Source organism: Xiphias gladius, chromosome 16, assembly GCF_016859285.1.
Source record: "Xiphias gladius isolate SHS-SW01 ecotype Sanya breed wild chromosome 16, ASM1685928v1, whole genome shotgun sequence".
Classification (NCBI taxonomy): domain Eukaryota; kingdom Metazoa; phylum Chordata; class Actinopteri; order Istiophoriformes; family Xiphiidae; genus Xiphias; species Xiphias gladius.
In genome coordinates, this window is record NC_053415.1 from 25,865,030 (window position 1) to 25,880,917 (window position 15,888).

At 43.3% G+C, this 15,888-nt stretch overlaps 2 protein-coding genes across 5 annotated transcripts; one reads left to right on the top strand and one right to left on the bottom strand.

Moving 5' to 3' along the window:
• Nucleotides 1-871: 871 nt before the first annotated feature.
• rab5b (RAB5B, member RAS oncogene family) lies at nucleotides 872-7,986 on the top strand. 2 transcript variants are annotated; one of them, XM_040149243.1, is made up of 6 exons: nucleotides 872-996; nucleotides 2,207-2,521; nucleotides 3,281-3,432; nucleotides 3,832-3,954; nucleotides 5,657-5,750; nucleotides 6,201-7,986. In XM_040149243.1, the coding sequence occupies exons 2-6, from the start codon at nucleotides 2,356-2,358 to the stop codon at nucleotides 6,314-6,316; spliced, it is 651 nt and encodes a 216-aa protein (XP_040005177.1). In that variant the 5' UTR covers nucleotides 872-996; nucleotides 2,207-2,355; the 3' UTR covers nucleotides 6,317-7,986. The 2 variants fall into 2 exon arrangements, with proteins under 2 accessions (XP_040005177.1, XP_040005178.1); XM_040149244.1 differs by lacking the exon at nucleotides 872-996 and adding an exon at nucleotides 1,477-1,674.
• A 90-nt stretch (nucleotides 7,987-8,076) lies between these two features.
• On the bottom strand, nucleotides 8,077-15,201 carry dbr1 (debranching RNA lariats 1). 3 transcript variants are annotated; one of them, XM_040149363.1, is made up of 10 exons: nucleotides 15,033-15,200; nucleotides 13,248-13,462; nucleotides 13,020-13,144; nucleotides 12,851-12,931; nucleotides 12,687-12,772; nucleotides 12,356-12,580; nucleotides 12,129-12,206; nucleotides 11,901-12,046; nucleotides 9,274-10,070; nucleotides 8,077-9,161 (listed from the first exon to the last, which is right to left on the bottom strand). In XM_040149363.1, exons 2-9 carry the CDS (start codon nucleotides 13,442-13,444, stop codon nucleotides 9,299-9,301), a joined length of 1,710 nt encoding a protein of 569 aa, XP_040005297.1. In that variant the 5' UTR covers nucleotides 13,445-13,462; nucleotides 15,033-15,200; the 3' UTR covers nucleotides 8,077-9,161; nucleotides 9,274-9,298. The 3 variants fall into 3 exon arrangements, with proteins under 3 accessions (XP_040005297.1, XP_040005298.1, XP_040005296.1); XM_040149364.1 differs by having other exon boundaries at nucleotides 8,077-10,070; nucleotides 13,248-13,445; nucleotides 15,033-15,201; XM_040149362.1 differs by having other exon boundaries at nucleotides 8,078-10,070.
• Between the last annotated feature and the right edge of the window lie 687 nt (nucleotides 15,202-15,888).

The window sequence follows — 15,888 nt, forward strand, 5'->3', positions numbered from 1 at the left end:
ATGTCTTTGGATTGTGCCTTTGCGTCTCTCAAGCTTTATTACGCTACTTCCGTGCTTTATCGTACCGGGCTGGCACTCCTTGGAAACGGACTCTCCACCTTTGTCTCATGCCCTGGGAAAAATGAAGACCTGAAAGCCGTGGGGTTTCCGTGATGTTCTCCACAGTGAAAGCTGTGGTGAGGTGTGACGATGGACGTTTGGAAAAGCCAAGGGGGCCCACCGAGGCTGCTGATGTACAGGCTCGAGATTTTTGTGCTACGCCACTGCCTCTCTCTCTCTCTCTCACACACACACACACACACACACACACACACACACACACACACACACACACACAGTGGTAGTGGTAATCTGCTTGGCCTTGATTTGTTATGATCATTAGTCGTTATTCATCAGTCTTACTTGTTTCTGTAAGTAAAAATATATTGTGTTCGGCTGAAAAAACAATCTCCATCTATATATCTATGTATAGGATGGACATAAAAAAAAGAGTCTCTCCTGAATTGAAAATTGTGTAGGCCCTGATTGGGCTGATCTGGCAACACTGCTTACACTTCCCGATGATATCATTATCTCAGATGTCCATCGCTAATAAACGTCCATAAACCCGCTTAGAAATCACAGAGTGGAAAAAACCCACCCGTTTTAACCCCAGACCTTGACTGGGAATCATCACGTTTTTACGTTTTCTTCAGTGTCTGACTAACCCGGTGATAGTTCTCTGCACATCCAGTGATACACTGCAAACGGGGACTACTAATGTAGAATTCGGCTCAGTTAATTGTCCGATTTCCGGTACGACTCGGCCGCTTCTTGTCGAATCTGGCAACACCGACTTGAGAATGCGGTTCTTCTTCACGCGATTGACAATGCGGCACTGAGTGCGCCTGCGCTAGTTTACAGGAAGTGTGTTAACATTTTCATCTACCAGCTGAGAGCCAAATTGTCAACAGTTAAGCCTGCGATACCAGCGCCGCTGAGACGACGATATACACGGTAAATATTTGAACGTCGCCCCCTCAGCGAGGACACGTTAATCGGACGAACACGGTGGCCTTGGTGTGTTTGACCGGGCGTCGAAATATGAAGCTTTTAGTCAGTTCTGTCTCGTCCGACCCGAGCGGCGTCCCCTTTAGCGCACAACGCAAGATACGGGCTGGTGATCTGATACCGTATCGTTATGGGAGTAACCTCATAGCGACGGAGCGCAGGAATGCCCGCTGCTCTCCGCGCGGGCACCTCGCGACGCGACGCCGAGGTCCGAGTCAGGTTCCGCACCGATGGCTCGCCCGCCGCGGCGGCGGCGGCGATGTTCAGCCGCCGGGGTCCGCGAGGTCGGGGACAGCGATCCGAGGCGCGGGGTCCCTGCTGAACTCTACCCTCGCCGCCGAACGCATCGGACGCTCGGGGCGGGTAAACGTACGGCAGTGCCGCTGCGATGCCAACCGGTGTCCAGCTACCCCCTTGGTGTCATGTCAGGCAAATCTCCGCCCTTCCTCATAAAACCCCAGTCCTTGGACGTCGTGGGTCAGACTCAGTTTTTACCGTCTTACACAGCGGAGAGAGGCATCGAAGCCTCAGGTTTTGAGGACCCGGAACCAGCAAACAGTCGGCATTTTACTTGAGAAGGGCCTGAAACGACCGATTAGGAAAATAGCTGCCTATGCATTTTCTGTGAGTCGACTAATCGATTGTTGCAGCTCTCGTTATTGTTGTCATAAAAATAAATAATTTTTTTTTTTTTTAAAATCATCACACCGTGTGTATTAGACTGCTCCCTGTTTGTGTTGGAGCCTCAAATCATTAATTTTTTATTTTTTATATTGTTATTGGGATTTATGGAAGCCTGTTATTTACATTCTTACCCACAGTAGATTAGTGAAAAAATATGCAAAAGCTTTGATGGCGAACAATGGACGGGAAAACCTCAGATTTCATCCGGGGGCAGATATTTTCATTGGAGGCCCGGATGTGGCCCACAGACCACTATTTGCATCCCGCTGGTGTGCGGGAGTTCTGTTGCGCTGCAAACTTGTGTCCTGCTATTTCTTGAATTCACGAAAGACCGAAACCTCTCCTCGCAAAACCCTACCCTTTAGACTTTCTGGGTCCGCCGGGAGAGGCTTCCGTCACCTTGAGAAGTGCATGTGAGGCAAAGCATGATGTAATCTTGCACCAAAACAAAACCTGTCACTTCTTCACACAGATAAAACCAGGAGAGAAGAGAGGTCAAGACATCATCGGCGAGACCCGACTACAGTCCGTTTTGGGGGAAAGAGACTGACATCCCAGCGGCGCCTGTCTTCGCTCCAGGGAGGAGGCCCAGCCCCGCTGCCGTCTCCTACGCGAGCCGGTATGAGCTCCAGAGGTGGTGGAGGCCGCTCCAACGGCACGCTACCACAGACCAAGATCTGCCAGTTCAAGCTGGTGCTGCTGGGCGACATGGCCGTGGGCAAGTCCAGCCTGGTGCTGCGTTTCGTCAAGGGACAGTTCGATGAGTTCCAGGAGACAACCATAGGAGGTGAGGATGAGAAATGCGAACACTGTGGTGACTGTAGGGGTAAGAGGGCAAGAGGGTTGTACGCTGTGTTGGTTAAAATGCTAAGCAGGTGATCAGGGGGGCATTAGTTGATAGACAACTATTTTCATAATCGTTTCGAGTCTTTTTTAAATAATAGTCTCTGCTTCCAGCTTCTCAGCTGCGATTCGATTATTTTCTTTGTCATACATGACTATATACTGAACATCTTTGGGTTTTGGACAGTTACTCAGGCAAAACAAGACATTTGCCGCCACTTTGGGAAATGGTGATGGGAATTTTTCACCATTGTTTGACCTTTTTAGAGACCAAACGATTTATCTGTTAATAGAGAAAGTAATCGACAGATTAATCAATAATGAGAAAATAAGCAGTTGTAGCTCTACTTTAATGTTGCAGCTGGTAAAGGTGGAGCTAATTTAAGATACTTTAAATAACTGCCAGAGGGCTTAATCTATAATATCACAATGTATAAATATAAATGTATTGTTGATTGTATTTTGTATTAATAAAGTGAATCTTAAAAGGAAATAGTAACTAAAGCAGTCAGATAAGTGCAGCGCAGTAGAAGTATAAGAAGAGCATAACGTGGAAATGCTCAAGTGAAGTACCTCAAAACTGTACCTCAGCGCAGTACTTCAGTAAATGTACTTAGTTACTTTCCACCACTGCAAAAAAGGTGAGTGATGGAAGGCTTTGGGAAGACCTGTTGACCTGTCCTTTGTCTGTCTTTATGTCCAGCTGCATTCCTGGCCCAGTCAGTGTGTCTAGATGATACCACAGTGAAGTTTGAGATCTGGGACACTGCAGGACAAGAGCGATACCACAGCCTGGCTCCTATGTATTACCGTGGAGCTCAGGCTGCCATCGTCGTCTTTGACATCACCAAGCCGGTATGCAATGAACAGATAAATTCATTAGTTACTTGTTTATGTGGTTCTGGGCAATACTGAAAACGTCCAAATTATTATTCTGGGTAATAACTCTTGCTGCCTGCAGGAGCAACTAAAACTGCCAAATAAGTGATGAAATTCAGTGTAACACAGAACCTACATTACAATAATATATAACCAATATCTCAGACAATCTGATATTAATATTAATATTATATCACTAGACTGCCTGCTTACGACAACTCAGGGGATGAGCAATTTGTGCCCAAACTGATGAATAAATTCCTATATTATAGTTTATGTATCGTTCGTGCACAGCACCCGCGACCTCTGTCATTTCTGCCTGGTATTTAGACGCGTGTCGTTGGTTTATCTGACCTTGGTTCTGTGTTTGTGCAGGAGACTTTTGAGAGAGCCAAGGCCTGGGTGAAGGAGCTGCAGAGGCAGGCCAGTCCCAACATTGTTATTGCCCTGGCCGGGAACAAGGCTGACCTGGCAGAAAAGAGACTAGTAGAGTATGAGGTAACGCACTCCCGTCCAACCCCCTCTTCGTGGGCTATAGCCTAAACTAAATCAATAATGGATTACCTTTATGAAGTTGGAAGACACACACACAGACACACACACACACACAAATACACGGCTTGATTACCAACTGGGAAAAGCACGTAACTGCCTAGGGGCCCCAAAAGCATGATTTACTTCATACTATTTGGGTCTACATAATTCTTCTGGTTGATTAATCCACCAGTCATCTTAGCTCTGGAGTACTGGTTTCTGGGCCCTGTTTTCGTTCTGGGGAAATAATTAAACTACCATGCATAGTGGAGGTCAATAGGGGCCCAGCAACTAATTTCTGCCCTCCTGGGGATGTTAATCTGGCCATGCACGACCACTCTAATTAAAAAAAGTCACAAATATTATTCTATATATATCTATATAGATATAGTAAGATAAATAGCGATATATAAAAATAAGGTAGTAAAGCTTTAAAGTCTGTTAAAGCCAATCTATTCTGTGATCTGGTGTCGTGGTTATTAGCTCTGAACTCAACCAAGGATGTTAAATATCTCAGCATTTGAGATAGCAAGTCCTTATAAATGAAGACCAAGGTATGCTGACGCCTTTTAGATGCCAGCGATGACCTCTGAACTTTTCGTATCACAGTGGTGAGTGCGACAGCTACCTCTTGTAATGAATTCAATAGCCAGGATATCGCCATAATCCAGTGTAGACAGTATGGTAGATTGTACAATGGTTTTTCTGTTTCAGCGTGCGAATCCAATTAGGACTTTTAATGCGTGAGCAAGATGTTCAGCGAGAGTTTTGTAGGACAATCTGCTGTCTAAGTAAATTCCTAAGTATTTATAATGCTGTACTGTATGAATTCCATTTAGAGCATGGATTGGATTGGGAATGTTAATGGTTCATGCTCTTGTGAAATGCACACATTTTGTGTTTTTGCAGTTTAGAACAAGCTTTAAATGAAACAGAAAGGTGCCTATAATCTGGAGAGGACCTGGTTAGAAATGGGGCCTATGGAATACACAACGTTATCATCAGCATAAAAACGGGCATTACAGTGATGAGTTGGAAAATAAATATTGTTTATATACAGAGTAAATAGCAGTGGGCCTAATACTGATCCTTGAGGAATAACTTTATGATCTGGGGACTTGGTTTGAAACCACTGGGAACAACAGTTTGATATGATTTGACCCAGTTGATTAGTTTTACTGGCACTATGGCTGCTATAAGTAGCCACAGTTACGTGTAACGCTGGTATAGTTTGTGTTGCTGGAGGACCTCGCCAACGCAGTTTAATGAAATTACACGTCTTTGGCAGTTCTTTTCACTGAGATTGTGGTGGACCAGGGGGACGTATTCACATGCAAACAGTTGATTAGGAGTATTTATACTGTATGTACATTTAGGGCTAATTGATGGGAGTTGAAATCAGACTTGTGCCTAACCATATCTTGGACATGAAGCACATTTTTTACCTTTTCCTCATACAAAACAGAACCCTTTTCTGTTGTCGAGGCTGCACTTCAAGGTTTAGAGATTTGTCTAGTGTCGTCAGAGGTCTGTGCTCTACTCTGAGTGCCTGCTATTTGTAGACAAGAAACCTTTCAGTTCTTCTCAGCCTCTGGCTAGTGTTCGTAGCTTTTCAAATTACTGCTGATGTTATATTTGTGTTTGTTTGTGTGTCCGTTTGGCACAGGAAGCCCAGACGTATGCTGAAGACACTGGCCTGCTCTTTATGGAGACCTCCGCCAAGACAGCCATGAACGTCAATGAGCTCTTCCTGGCCATTGGTGAGTGGCCATTAACATTTTAACAAACAATAGATTTTTATTTCGGAAGGGCTTGAGATTTAAGCTGTCAGAGTCACTACTCCCACCTATGTTCAGTCCAGGATGGTTATCAGTTAGTAGGCAGTAGGCGAGAGAAAATATTTAAGACTTTTAGAAATTCAATGTAATACTTTTTAATACCTACTAAGGCCTTTGTTTTTAATTGTTTTTTTTAAGCTTTTCATTTTTAAATTCAGTGTGTTTTAAGCCTTTTATCGACCTACAGACACCCTTTTTGAACATCTATTATCTTCTCCTGATTTAATCCTCATAAAAGCTTTTTTAGAACTTTTCCTTGGTGGACACATGCGCTCTCCAAATGCTTTCTAGTTATAGGGTCTGTTGTTAGTTAGATAAAAAAACATCTGAGACTGACATGTCAAAAGATTGAACTACTTCTTCTTACTGCAGCAAAAAAGATGCCAAAAACAGACACCCAAAACCCTACACATGCAGCGCGACATCGGGGAGTCAATCTCCAGGACCCAGATGCCCACTCTACCCGAGCCTGCTGCGGTGGGAACTAGACCTCCACAACCCCCACCAGTATTCCACCATCTACACCACCACAGCCCTTCAACCATCCTGTCTCCTTCAACCAACTTACAGGGGTGGGCTTGATGCAAGGGGGGGAAACCCAGTATCTACTCACCCAGTTCCCCTCCATTCATCCTCCTGTCCAAGCAGACAGAAATTCAAAGGAGAGTATAAGAGGAAAGAGAGAGCAAGCAGAGATGGAGGAAAAAGACACGAGGTTTCACATCTGTGTCTCTTGACCAACAACTGAGATTCTGCATCTGGAAATTACAAGCGGAGGTCTGGTGAAGACTGAGATTGAGAGGAGTAAAATAAAGAATGTGGAAGACAGTGGCAAGCCTGTTGTAGTATTTAGCACTAATTGTGAATTTTCTTTCGTTTTTCACTCTGCCTTGCAACATTTAAGTCACAGCCGTTTGATTGTGTAAAAATGCACAAACTGAGCAGCACACGCTGGCGAGTGGCCAAGACAGGAAGGGAGAAAAAAAACGGCCAAATCATAAAATAAAGAAGCCAAACAGTTTGGTTGTGGCGGCTTTCTTCTTCTCCTTGTCAGAGCTTGCACCTGCTTGCTTCGTCTCCTCCTAGTCATGAATCAACCAAATCCTGCTGTGAATAGTGCCACATATTGTATCCCTGGAACGATCCCATGATTCATAATCCCTCTCTGTCCTGCCTGACCTTCCCCGGTGTCACTGGCTCCATCCAGGCCCACATCAGACAGTGCGTATTTATTGTCCTGTGTTTTGACTAATCTTGACCGCTGGTAGTGGTGCTCCGGTGTCTCTGAGGCATCCCTTCCATTCCATTCATTCTCCTTTTGTCCACATAGAAACTCAAACTCATATTGTGAAGCAAACAGTTAAACTTAGCAAAAGTTCTGATTTAATGAGATTGTTTGGCTTTACAAGATTAATGATTTTACATTGTGTTTCTCACAGATACATTTGGCCCGACAGACTTGCTAGTTTCACGACAGATTGGTGAAATTTTGGTTGGGCTTCAAGGGGCTTGCTTGAGTGCTCACAAGGAAAAATTTTAAGCATCACAGGCTGTAGCTCCTTATAGCAACAATATAGGCTTGATATTGAGTGTATGAAGTCACGGGACTTTAATATTGCTATGTATGTAGCAAAGAAAGCATCCCTCAAACCCAAAGAAAGCATCGCATACTTACTAAGTCCCTGTTTTGAATGAAGAGCTTAATCTCATTTTTCAATTCTTACAGTGAGTGACAGCCCATCTGTGGCTCTGCCCAGATTAAAATATTGGCACCAGGTAAATTAAGATATAGGGGGCCGGTGTCCTAAAAGAATTGTTAGGGACGGAGTGAAAGGCAGAAAGGTAAGAAAATATGAGATCTGTAATAGACCTGTACCCTGCCCTGTAGGAGAAAATCTGGCCAGGTTGTGTTTTTGTTGCGTTCCTCATCTGCCCTTTGTCCTGAGGCTAAGTTGTTGGTGAACATGAAATCATAGTGATCTTAAACGGTTTGACTGATTCATTTAACTTAATATGATGCTCTTAAAATAGAGTTGTGTGCTGTTTGGTTGCTGCCCAAAGCTTGGCTGAATAAAATGACAGAACTGATGAACACACACACACACACACACACACACACACACACACACACACACACACACACACACACACACACACACACACACACACACACACACACACACACACACACACACACACACACACACACACACACACACACACACACACACACACACACACACACACACACAAAAACAAGTGCCTATTCCCAGTTTTTTTTCTCTGTGAATAATGTTTGAGGCTTTCTTTAAGTGGTTGCTTTGTAGGCAAAGTGCAGGAAAATCATTTCTGATATTGGCTTGTACCGTAAATCAATAACTTGGCACCCGGTCATTAGGCTATACTGTATTGGCTCTTTGTATGGATGTAAAAAGATCTCATTGAATACACTATGTTATATATTATTGTCTTAGATGAAATGAAAGTGTATGTTGACTTTAGCAGAGCACACTTGTGAACCTGGAATGGATCGCTTAAAAAAGGACTCTAATCAATGTTATAATTGTGTTTGATTTAAACAAATACTGGTGTTCAGGAAATCTACTCTTCTGCTTTTTTTTTTTTTTTTTAAACAACCATGCATTATTAAGGCATTTTGATGAAAATACGGTGAAGTAATTAAGGGTCTCCAAATTGGACTGGCATATGAAGTAGAACGCAATTTTCACTAAGTATTCAAAAGCTAAAATGATTTGCTCTTCCCCCCAGGACGCCAACAGCTCGTCAGCTCATTACATGCAGTAAACTGCATTCACTTATTCATTCATCAGTGATGGTCATTAAAACAAGACTGGATTTTTCCTTCAGCACCTACAGTAGGTACAGTGTTCAATAAAGCTGCGAATGGCGCTTTGAGTGCAGCATGCCGATCGCTTTTCTTTCACTTGCCTCGGATAAGTGAAACAAAAGACATTAACAGCCACGTTTTTATTAGTCACTTCTGAGTGTTTGCCGAGTGGCTGTATAATGGTGTATGATGGCATTTATTCTTTTTTAAAAAAGGATATTTTAATTTTCCAGCCTCTTTAATCATTGCTATTGTCTTAAAGTTACATGTACAAAAAATTAAACACAGAACGCAAAAATCTGTTCTCTAAAATTTTCTTGGTTTGATTAAAATATATAAAAAGGTGATCACATTTTAACAAAAATGTTCATGGCTGTAACTGCCTCTCTGTAGAAACTGAATCCAGAAACTAACGCTCTTTTGTCATGTACAGTCTGCTTTTAGGGCATTTGAATAACTCCGCTTCGTTTAGCTCATGATGGAAGCTGTATAAAAAGCAGGCAGTAAATACATAAATTAATGCCAAGTTTTACAAATCAATGTAAACTAATGGAGAAGTGTACACGCTGTGACAAACGGCATGGATTGTGTCCTCACCTTTTGCCTCATCTCACCCTGACCCCTAATCCTCACACTCCTCATCCTCCACTGTTGTGTAGATGACCTGGTTCCTGCGTTTGATTCTGGGAGTTGTGCCCCTACTGGCAGGATCCCCAGTCTCATCGCTGGTACGTTTTAAGATCCGTGCAGCGGAGGTGTCCTCGTCCCCGCCCTCACAGAGTCCTTCCCTTTCTGCTCCAGTGTGAGAGCGAGCTGCTGCCGGGGTGGAGTGGGAGGGAGGTGGCAGGTTTATAAGGTGGGACAGGTGAGTGGGTGAGACATCAGATTTGGGCTCTGGCAGAACCATACGGCTGGGGGTGTGGATTCCACCTATGGGGACGTCAGAGAGCTTATCTCCTTTCACGGCTGCTTTTGACTCAGCCTCCTCCTTTTCCTCCTCTGCCTCTTCCTCCCACTCGTCCTCTATAGTGATCTCATCGGGGTTAAACGAACTCGACAATCCCGAAGTGTCGGTTGGATACTCGCTGGGCTCATCCACGCTTCCCACACTATTTCCATCTTCGTCATCCTCCTCCTCCCCCCCGGTACTGCCCTGAACTCTCCCAAGCTCGTCCCCTCCCTGCCCAGCCTGGGCGTAGATGTCTGTGAGACCTAACGTGGCGCACAGCTCGGTCGTCTGAGGGTTGGTGTTGTAGCTGGGGGCGGCGTGGGGCTGGGGCTTGTTAGGGTCGTAGGGTGGCAACGTCCGGCTAAAGTTGTCTGGAATGGCAAGTTCCCCGCTGAGATCCTCCACCACCTGCATCATAGCTGCTTCTGAAGCTCTGAAGTCCCACCTGATGGATATACACAATCCACATCATGAAAGAAAGCATGGATTCAAAACTGGAAGTCCAACAGCTGTGTCATTATTGTCTAAGTGAGATGCAAAAGTATGAGAGGGAATAGGAAACTAGTCGATTTACTGACTATTAAAATCCACTATTTTCATGTGTTGTAAGCATCAATCGTGAACACCATCTGTTTCCAGCTTGTATGTCTCAAGGTAAAAAACTGAATATGAAAAGAGAGAAAAGCTTTGTCTAGAGCAAGTACTACAGGGTGAAGGTGCTGTCAACTGCAAGATGAACACAAAAAACTAACCCTAAAAACTTAAATACAGTACTTTAGTTAGTTATTATTTCCAGTGTGTATTTTTCTGTGGTGTTTTTCGCACCTACATGGTAAAGATGAGCTGGTCGAGCCTATTTTGCACACCTGCATGCCACTGCAAAGCTTGTGTGCGTATTTATGCCTTTGGTCCATTGCACAATTTCGCGAGCTTGATGAAAGTACTGAACCAAACGCGTTGCTATTGTCAGTGTTAACAAAAGATCCTGGATTACGTTTTTTGTGGGTTGAGTGTGCAGTCTCTATCACAGTCATTTGTGACACCCGGCATAAGCTGCATGACTAGAATATACAAATAAATCCAAACTCTCCAAGACAGTACAATGCGTTGGCAGCAGCGTAACGCAAGTATAAGATTCCCCTCTGTGAGGTAAAAATTCGCTCACTGCCTGAGGTTTCACTGAAGATGTTCAGGCAGCTGAACTTTGCCAAGCTTTAATTGTAAGAATTGGCCTGATTTATAAAAGCAGGTTCTCCTTGAATTACGACATGCAAGCGCATGCTGGAACTGTCTCAGCCTTACAGCTAATTTACTGCTTGAAGCTGGTTCTCTTTTGGTTTTATCAGCAGACTTTCACAGTCAACTGGAAAACCGTTTAAACTCACGAATGCATATGTAAATAAATGAGTGATGATTACGCCTCTGTTGTCCTTTTCACTTGAAACTTCCCACTGACTGCATTGGATCTGCCTGTATTTTTTACAGTTGTTGGCCAAAGTTTGGGTGCCCCCCGGGCCAATTACACGTTTTGTTGATTTTTCAAGTGAAAAGAAGTAAATACACGTCCTGCAGCAAACAGACATTAAAAGTAATCGGGGCACCTTACTAAATCAGTACTTAGTGACCACTCTTTGCCAGCTGGGGTTTGGAAATATTCTGCTTTGGGTCATGTGGCAGATAAAGGGAAGAATGCATTCCTCTACAAGAAACATTTACCAAATTCAGGAAGCAAATGACCTGTAGACAGGCAACAAAGTGAAAGTGAAAAGAGTCTGGCTTCTACAACAGGACAATGATCCAAAGCAGACCTCAAAATGCACCATGAACTACTTTAGGAAACACAAGCTGAAGCTTTTGGAAAGGCCCCCGCAGACCCCCTGACCTGAGCATCACTGAAAACCTGTGGGCAGATCTTAAACCTGCTGTGTGTGAAGGACAGACTGAAATATCTCAGAACAGGAAGCGATCTGCAGGAAGAGTGAGAGAAAATTCATCGATCAAGAATAGAAAGATTCTTAGCTGCAACAAAAAGCGTTTGCAAGCTGTGGGGGGGGGGGGGTCACTAAGTAGTGATTTGCACTTTTGCACGTGCTACAATTACAGTTTAATTATAAAAAGTAACATTGCATTCAAATTTGAAGAGATGCTCATGTTAATGTCTGTTGGCTGCAGGGGTTGGATTTTTTACTTTTCACTTCAAAAATCAACCAAATGTGTCATTTGCCCGGGGGGTACCCAAACTTTTGCACATAACTATGTCTGATTAACCGTGTACCGTTCGTGCAGGCCATTATTCTCTGGGGGGTTCCAGGGGTGAGGGGTGGTCCTCTGTAGACTGTTCGTGGCCTTCAGAATAGCAAGCCACTCTGGATCATACTCAAGACCCTCAGATGAGCCCGGTCTCTCTGGAACATCCACAATCTGCAACACAAGTGTATATATTGTCCCCACACCTTCAACTAGACTTGATTTCTGTATATCTAACAAGAAAACCTCCTCTCACCTGTAAGAATTCCCTATAGGGCAAACATTTATCCAGAGACAGGAATTTGGTTACGCGCGGGGCAGCATTACCTTTAGGCTAAAGACAAGAGAATTCACTGAGTTGGTGTGATACATTTGCGTATTAGAGGACTGGTACTCAGAATTATTAAAACTCCAAAATGTATCAGTGGCTGGTACTGACATTAGCAGCAACACAGCAAGCTGCAGAAAAACTGTCACTCTCACCGGGTGCTGCATAACGGCAGCAAACTTCACGTGAAGATGTGCCGAGAACCAGTAGCTGGGCTGGAGGTGAGCCAGGAGCTCCTCAGCGGCAGGACTTCCCAAAGTGTTTGACTCCACTTCCTGACGCAGAAACTTCTTCTTTCGTAGCAGTTCCCCCGTACTCCCGTAGTAGTAGATTCCACGAGGCCAGTCGTGGCTCATGAAAATGTCTACGGGCATCTGAATCTTAGTGGAAATAAACGTTTATGAATCACAATAAACAGTTCAGAGGAATAAGAGGACGATCTTTTGAGCCGTGTGCAAGCGGACGAGCTGAAACCGCGGCATTTACCTGTTTCAATTTGAACACCTCGACATTTCGGATGTGATATACACTTCGAAGAGTATCAGGGTTGTACGGAGGGAATTCATGGTGACCTTAAAGAGCACACATTCCTCGTAAACATACTGCACGGTACGTACTACTTCAATCATCCAGACGGTCAAAAGACTCACCCTTTCTGTAGTCGCGTGATTTGAAGATTCCAGATAAGCCACCAATTCTGATCCCTTTGTAGCGAATAACGCCAGCGTAACCTAGGGACATGCGGTAAAGTCAAGCCAGAGAATTGACAGATAGTCAGGCAGACTGAATAATCCCATTTATTTATCTGCTGGTCCCTACCCAGGTAATAAATGTTGGGTGCCACCCAGCCTCCATAAGGAAGCTCCTGCAGGTGGTTGGAAGCCTCGTGGTTCCCTCCAATGAAGATGGTCAGGACTGGAGCCTTCTTCTCTCCAGAATAGTATCTGCAACAGAGAGTAAAATTTAAGTTTTAAATTCTCTTGCTCATGTCTTGCTTTTTTTTTTTTTTTTTTTTTTTAAACGAAAAAAAAAGAAAAGGGAACTGACTTGTAAAAGGTCTGCATCATTCTGTACTTGGCTGGCACTGCCATGCACTTCATGTCTCCTTCATTTCGCACTGCTTGGAAGTCTCCACAGCAAAGCAGCAGGTCCACTTCCACCCCTTCCTTCTTCTCCAGATAGCTGATGGTCTCGTAGATCTTGTCCAGTTCCCCATGGCAACAGCCTTCTACTGCAATCTTCATGCTGCACAAACAGGTAAGCTGCAGATTCACAGAGGAAGATCACATTCAGAATGAAGGTTGGTTGGTAGTCTGTGCTGTCAGCCTCCACACACAGAGATGCTGAGACCTGCTGTTTGTAAGTAATTTTTGGTGATCGGTAGTTCAAACCACTGAAGGTGCTATTGTTTTCACTAAAATGTATCAGTCATGATAGGGGGAGCTGCAACCACAAGTCAATTAATCTATCAATCAATCAGCAGAAAATTACTCGGCAACTATTTAATAATCGAATAATCGATTTAGTTATTTTTTAAGCAACAATGCCAAACTGGTTCCAGCTTCTCAATTGAGATTTTATGCATTTCTTTGTAGTATGATATAAAATCAAATATCTTTGACTTTTGGACTGTTGATGGAATAAAACAAGACATTGGAGGACGTCACCTCGGGCCCAGCGTTTTACATATTATATGCAAAACGAGTACTCGACTAATCTAGAAGACACTCGTCACGTTAAGGGATAGTAAGAACAATCGTTAGTTGTAGCGCTGACGACTGGGAGAGCAATAACGTGGCAGGTTTGACAGTTAAATGTCAAGTTTAGTGCTGACACTAACAACTACAACAACATGGATTAATAACTAAAATAAGGGTTGTTGCATCCCTAAGTAAGATGCTCAAAGTGTACCCTCCAGTACAGTGGTTTGGTGGGCACCGCTTTAACTCAGAATACAGACAGAAATCCTTGTGACAGACAGAATGAATTAGAGCTGAAACAATTAGGTCGATTAACCAATTAGACAATAAAGGCAACTATTTTCATTGATTAGTTCTTTGAGTAATTTTAAAAACAAAAAACTTTGCTTGTCCCCGACCCCCAAAATGAGCATTTTTAGGTTTTCTCTGTTCTATATCAATGCAAACTGAAGATCTTTGGGCTTTGGACTGTTGTTCGGACACAACAACAACTCAGGGAAAACTGTGGCGGGCATTTTTTTTGTTTTTGTTTGTTTGTTTGTTTTTTGTTGCTAATTTATGTTTGTGTACAGTTTAGAGACCAAGCAACTAATCGATTAATCGAGAATATAATAGGCAGATTCACCGATACGAAAATAAGCGTTAGTTGAAGCCCTAGAATGAATGAAAGTGTCTGTGAAAGCCACGGAAACATAAGCTAACCCGGACACCACTTTAAGGACATTAAATATTCTGCTATGCACCAGATATGAGGGCAGATTCACGTTGGTCTTTTTGGAGATCTCGTCTTCTTCCCATTGCTTTGAAAACTTCGCACAACAAAGTGATACCAGGGCATTTTATGTATCTGACACATGGGACCGATGCTACTTCGCATTCGACCTGACATGCGTGTCAACGAGGCCTTTGCAATATTTAGTCTGCTCCGTGTCGTTTGGTCCGGTTTTACAACTCATTATCAGCGACTTAGCTGCTAAAATCCTCGACAAAAACAGAACATGCAAACGCAGGCTATGCTAATAAAATGGACCACGTCGTTACATCGTGTTGAAAGGACCCGAGAGCAAACAGTGAACCATAATTCTCTCACATGCACACCGCAGCAACACGGGCTGACAAACTGAGCACTTACGGGGATGACTGAAGAGCTGAGGAGTATGTGTGTCCGGTTTTAAGCGCCGTAGACTTACAAACTGTTTCTGAAAATCATGTTTGAATCACAGGTTCGCACAGTAGCGTAAGAATGAATTTTCCCACCTCGCGTCCATCACCCACAGCGCATGCGCGGCACGTCACCAACTTAAGCAAACCACTTGTGATCGTCGGCAGTAGATTCGACCAAAGAATTTATTAAAATTAATTTCAATTTAAATTTATGTATTGTTCAGTAAATATATGGAAAGTTGGATCCGCAACACACTGCGTATTTTTACGTTTATTTCCCCCCCAAATAAGTTTAATGATTTTTGTTCTTTTTTTTGTAAACACAGCAATAACAAAGAGCTCAAGCACATTGGAGTGCACAATCAGTATGGATAAAAGTGACAGTTAAAAATATATAAAGGAAAAGCACATCAGCAGTACACAGGTGCTATTTTTAAATAAATAATATAAATAAAAAGTCAGGCCAGATGACAAAGGGGGGTTACAATTACAGTGTTATGAGACAGGTACAAAAGGGGGGTCCGTAATTAGTCAAGGAAAATATTTGCAAGTTTTGAAGTCCCTGTAGAACTGAAAAAAATTGAGATGTGGATTCCATACCCTCATGAACCCTCCACTTAAAGAGTTAAGCAGACAGGTCAAGTATTCAAGAGTAAAATAGTCCTCGATTATTATCTTATGTCAGTTTCCTTTAGTGGGAGGTTTGTCATTTATCCATTACACAAAGATATTCATCGTTTTTACGTTTATTTTTTATCCGTTTACACATTTTTTACGGGTCAAGCTGTTGTGTCGAAACTAACTCAAGGAGACGTCACCTACGT

Excerpts from the sequence above, each read along its gene's own strand:
- rab5b (XM_040149243.1), top strand. The coding sequence starts at position 2,356 with ATGAGCTCCAGAGGTGGTGGAGGCCGCTCCAACGGCACGCTACCACAG. Across the intron at positions 3,433-3,831 it reads TCTTTGACATCACCAAGCCG|GAGACTTTTGAGAGAGCCAA; the intron begins GTATGCAATGAA and ends GTGTTTGTGCAG. Across the intron at positions 3,955-5,656 it reads AGAGACTAGTAGAGTATGAG|GAAGCCCAGACGTATGCTGA; the intron begins GTAACGCACTCC and ends CGTTTGGCACAG.
- dbr1 (XM_040149364.1), bottom strand. The coding sequence starts at position 13,444 with ATGAAGATTGCAGTAGAAGGCTGTTGCCATGGGGAACTGGACAAGATC. Across the intron at positions 12,581-12,686 it reads AGGTGTTCAAATTGAAACAG|ATTCAGATGCCCGTAGACAT; the intron begins GTAAATGCCGCG and ends ATTTCCACTAAG. Across the intron at positions 12,207-12,355 it reads CTGCCGTTATGCAGCACCCG|CCTAAAGGTAATGCTGCCCC; the intron begins GTGAGAGTGACA and ends TCTTGTCTTTAG.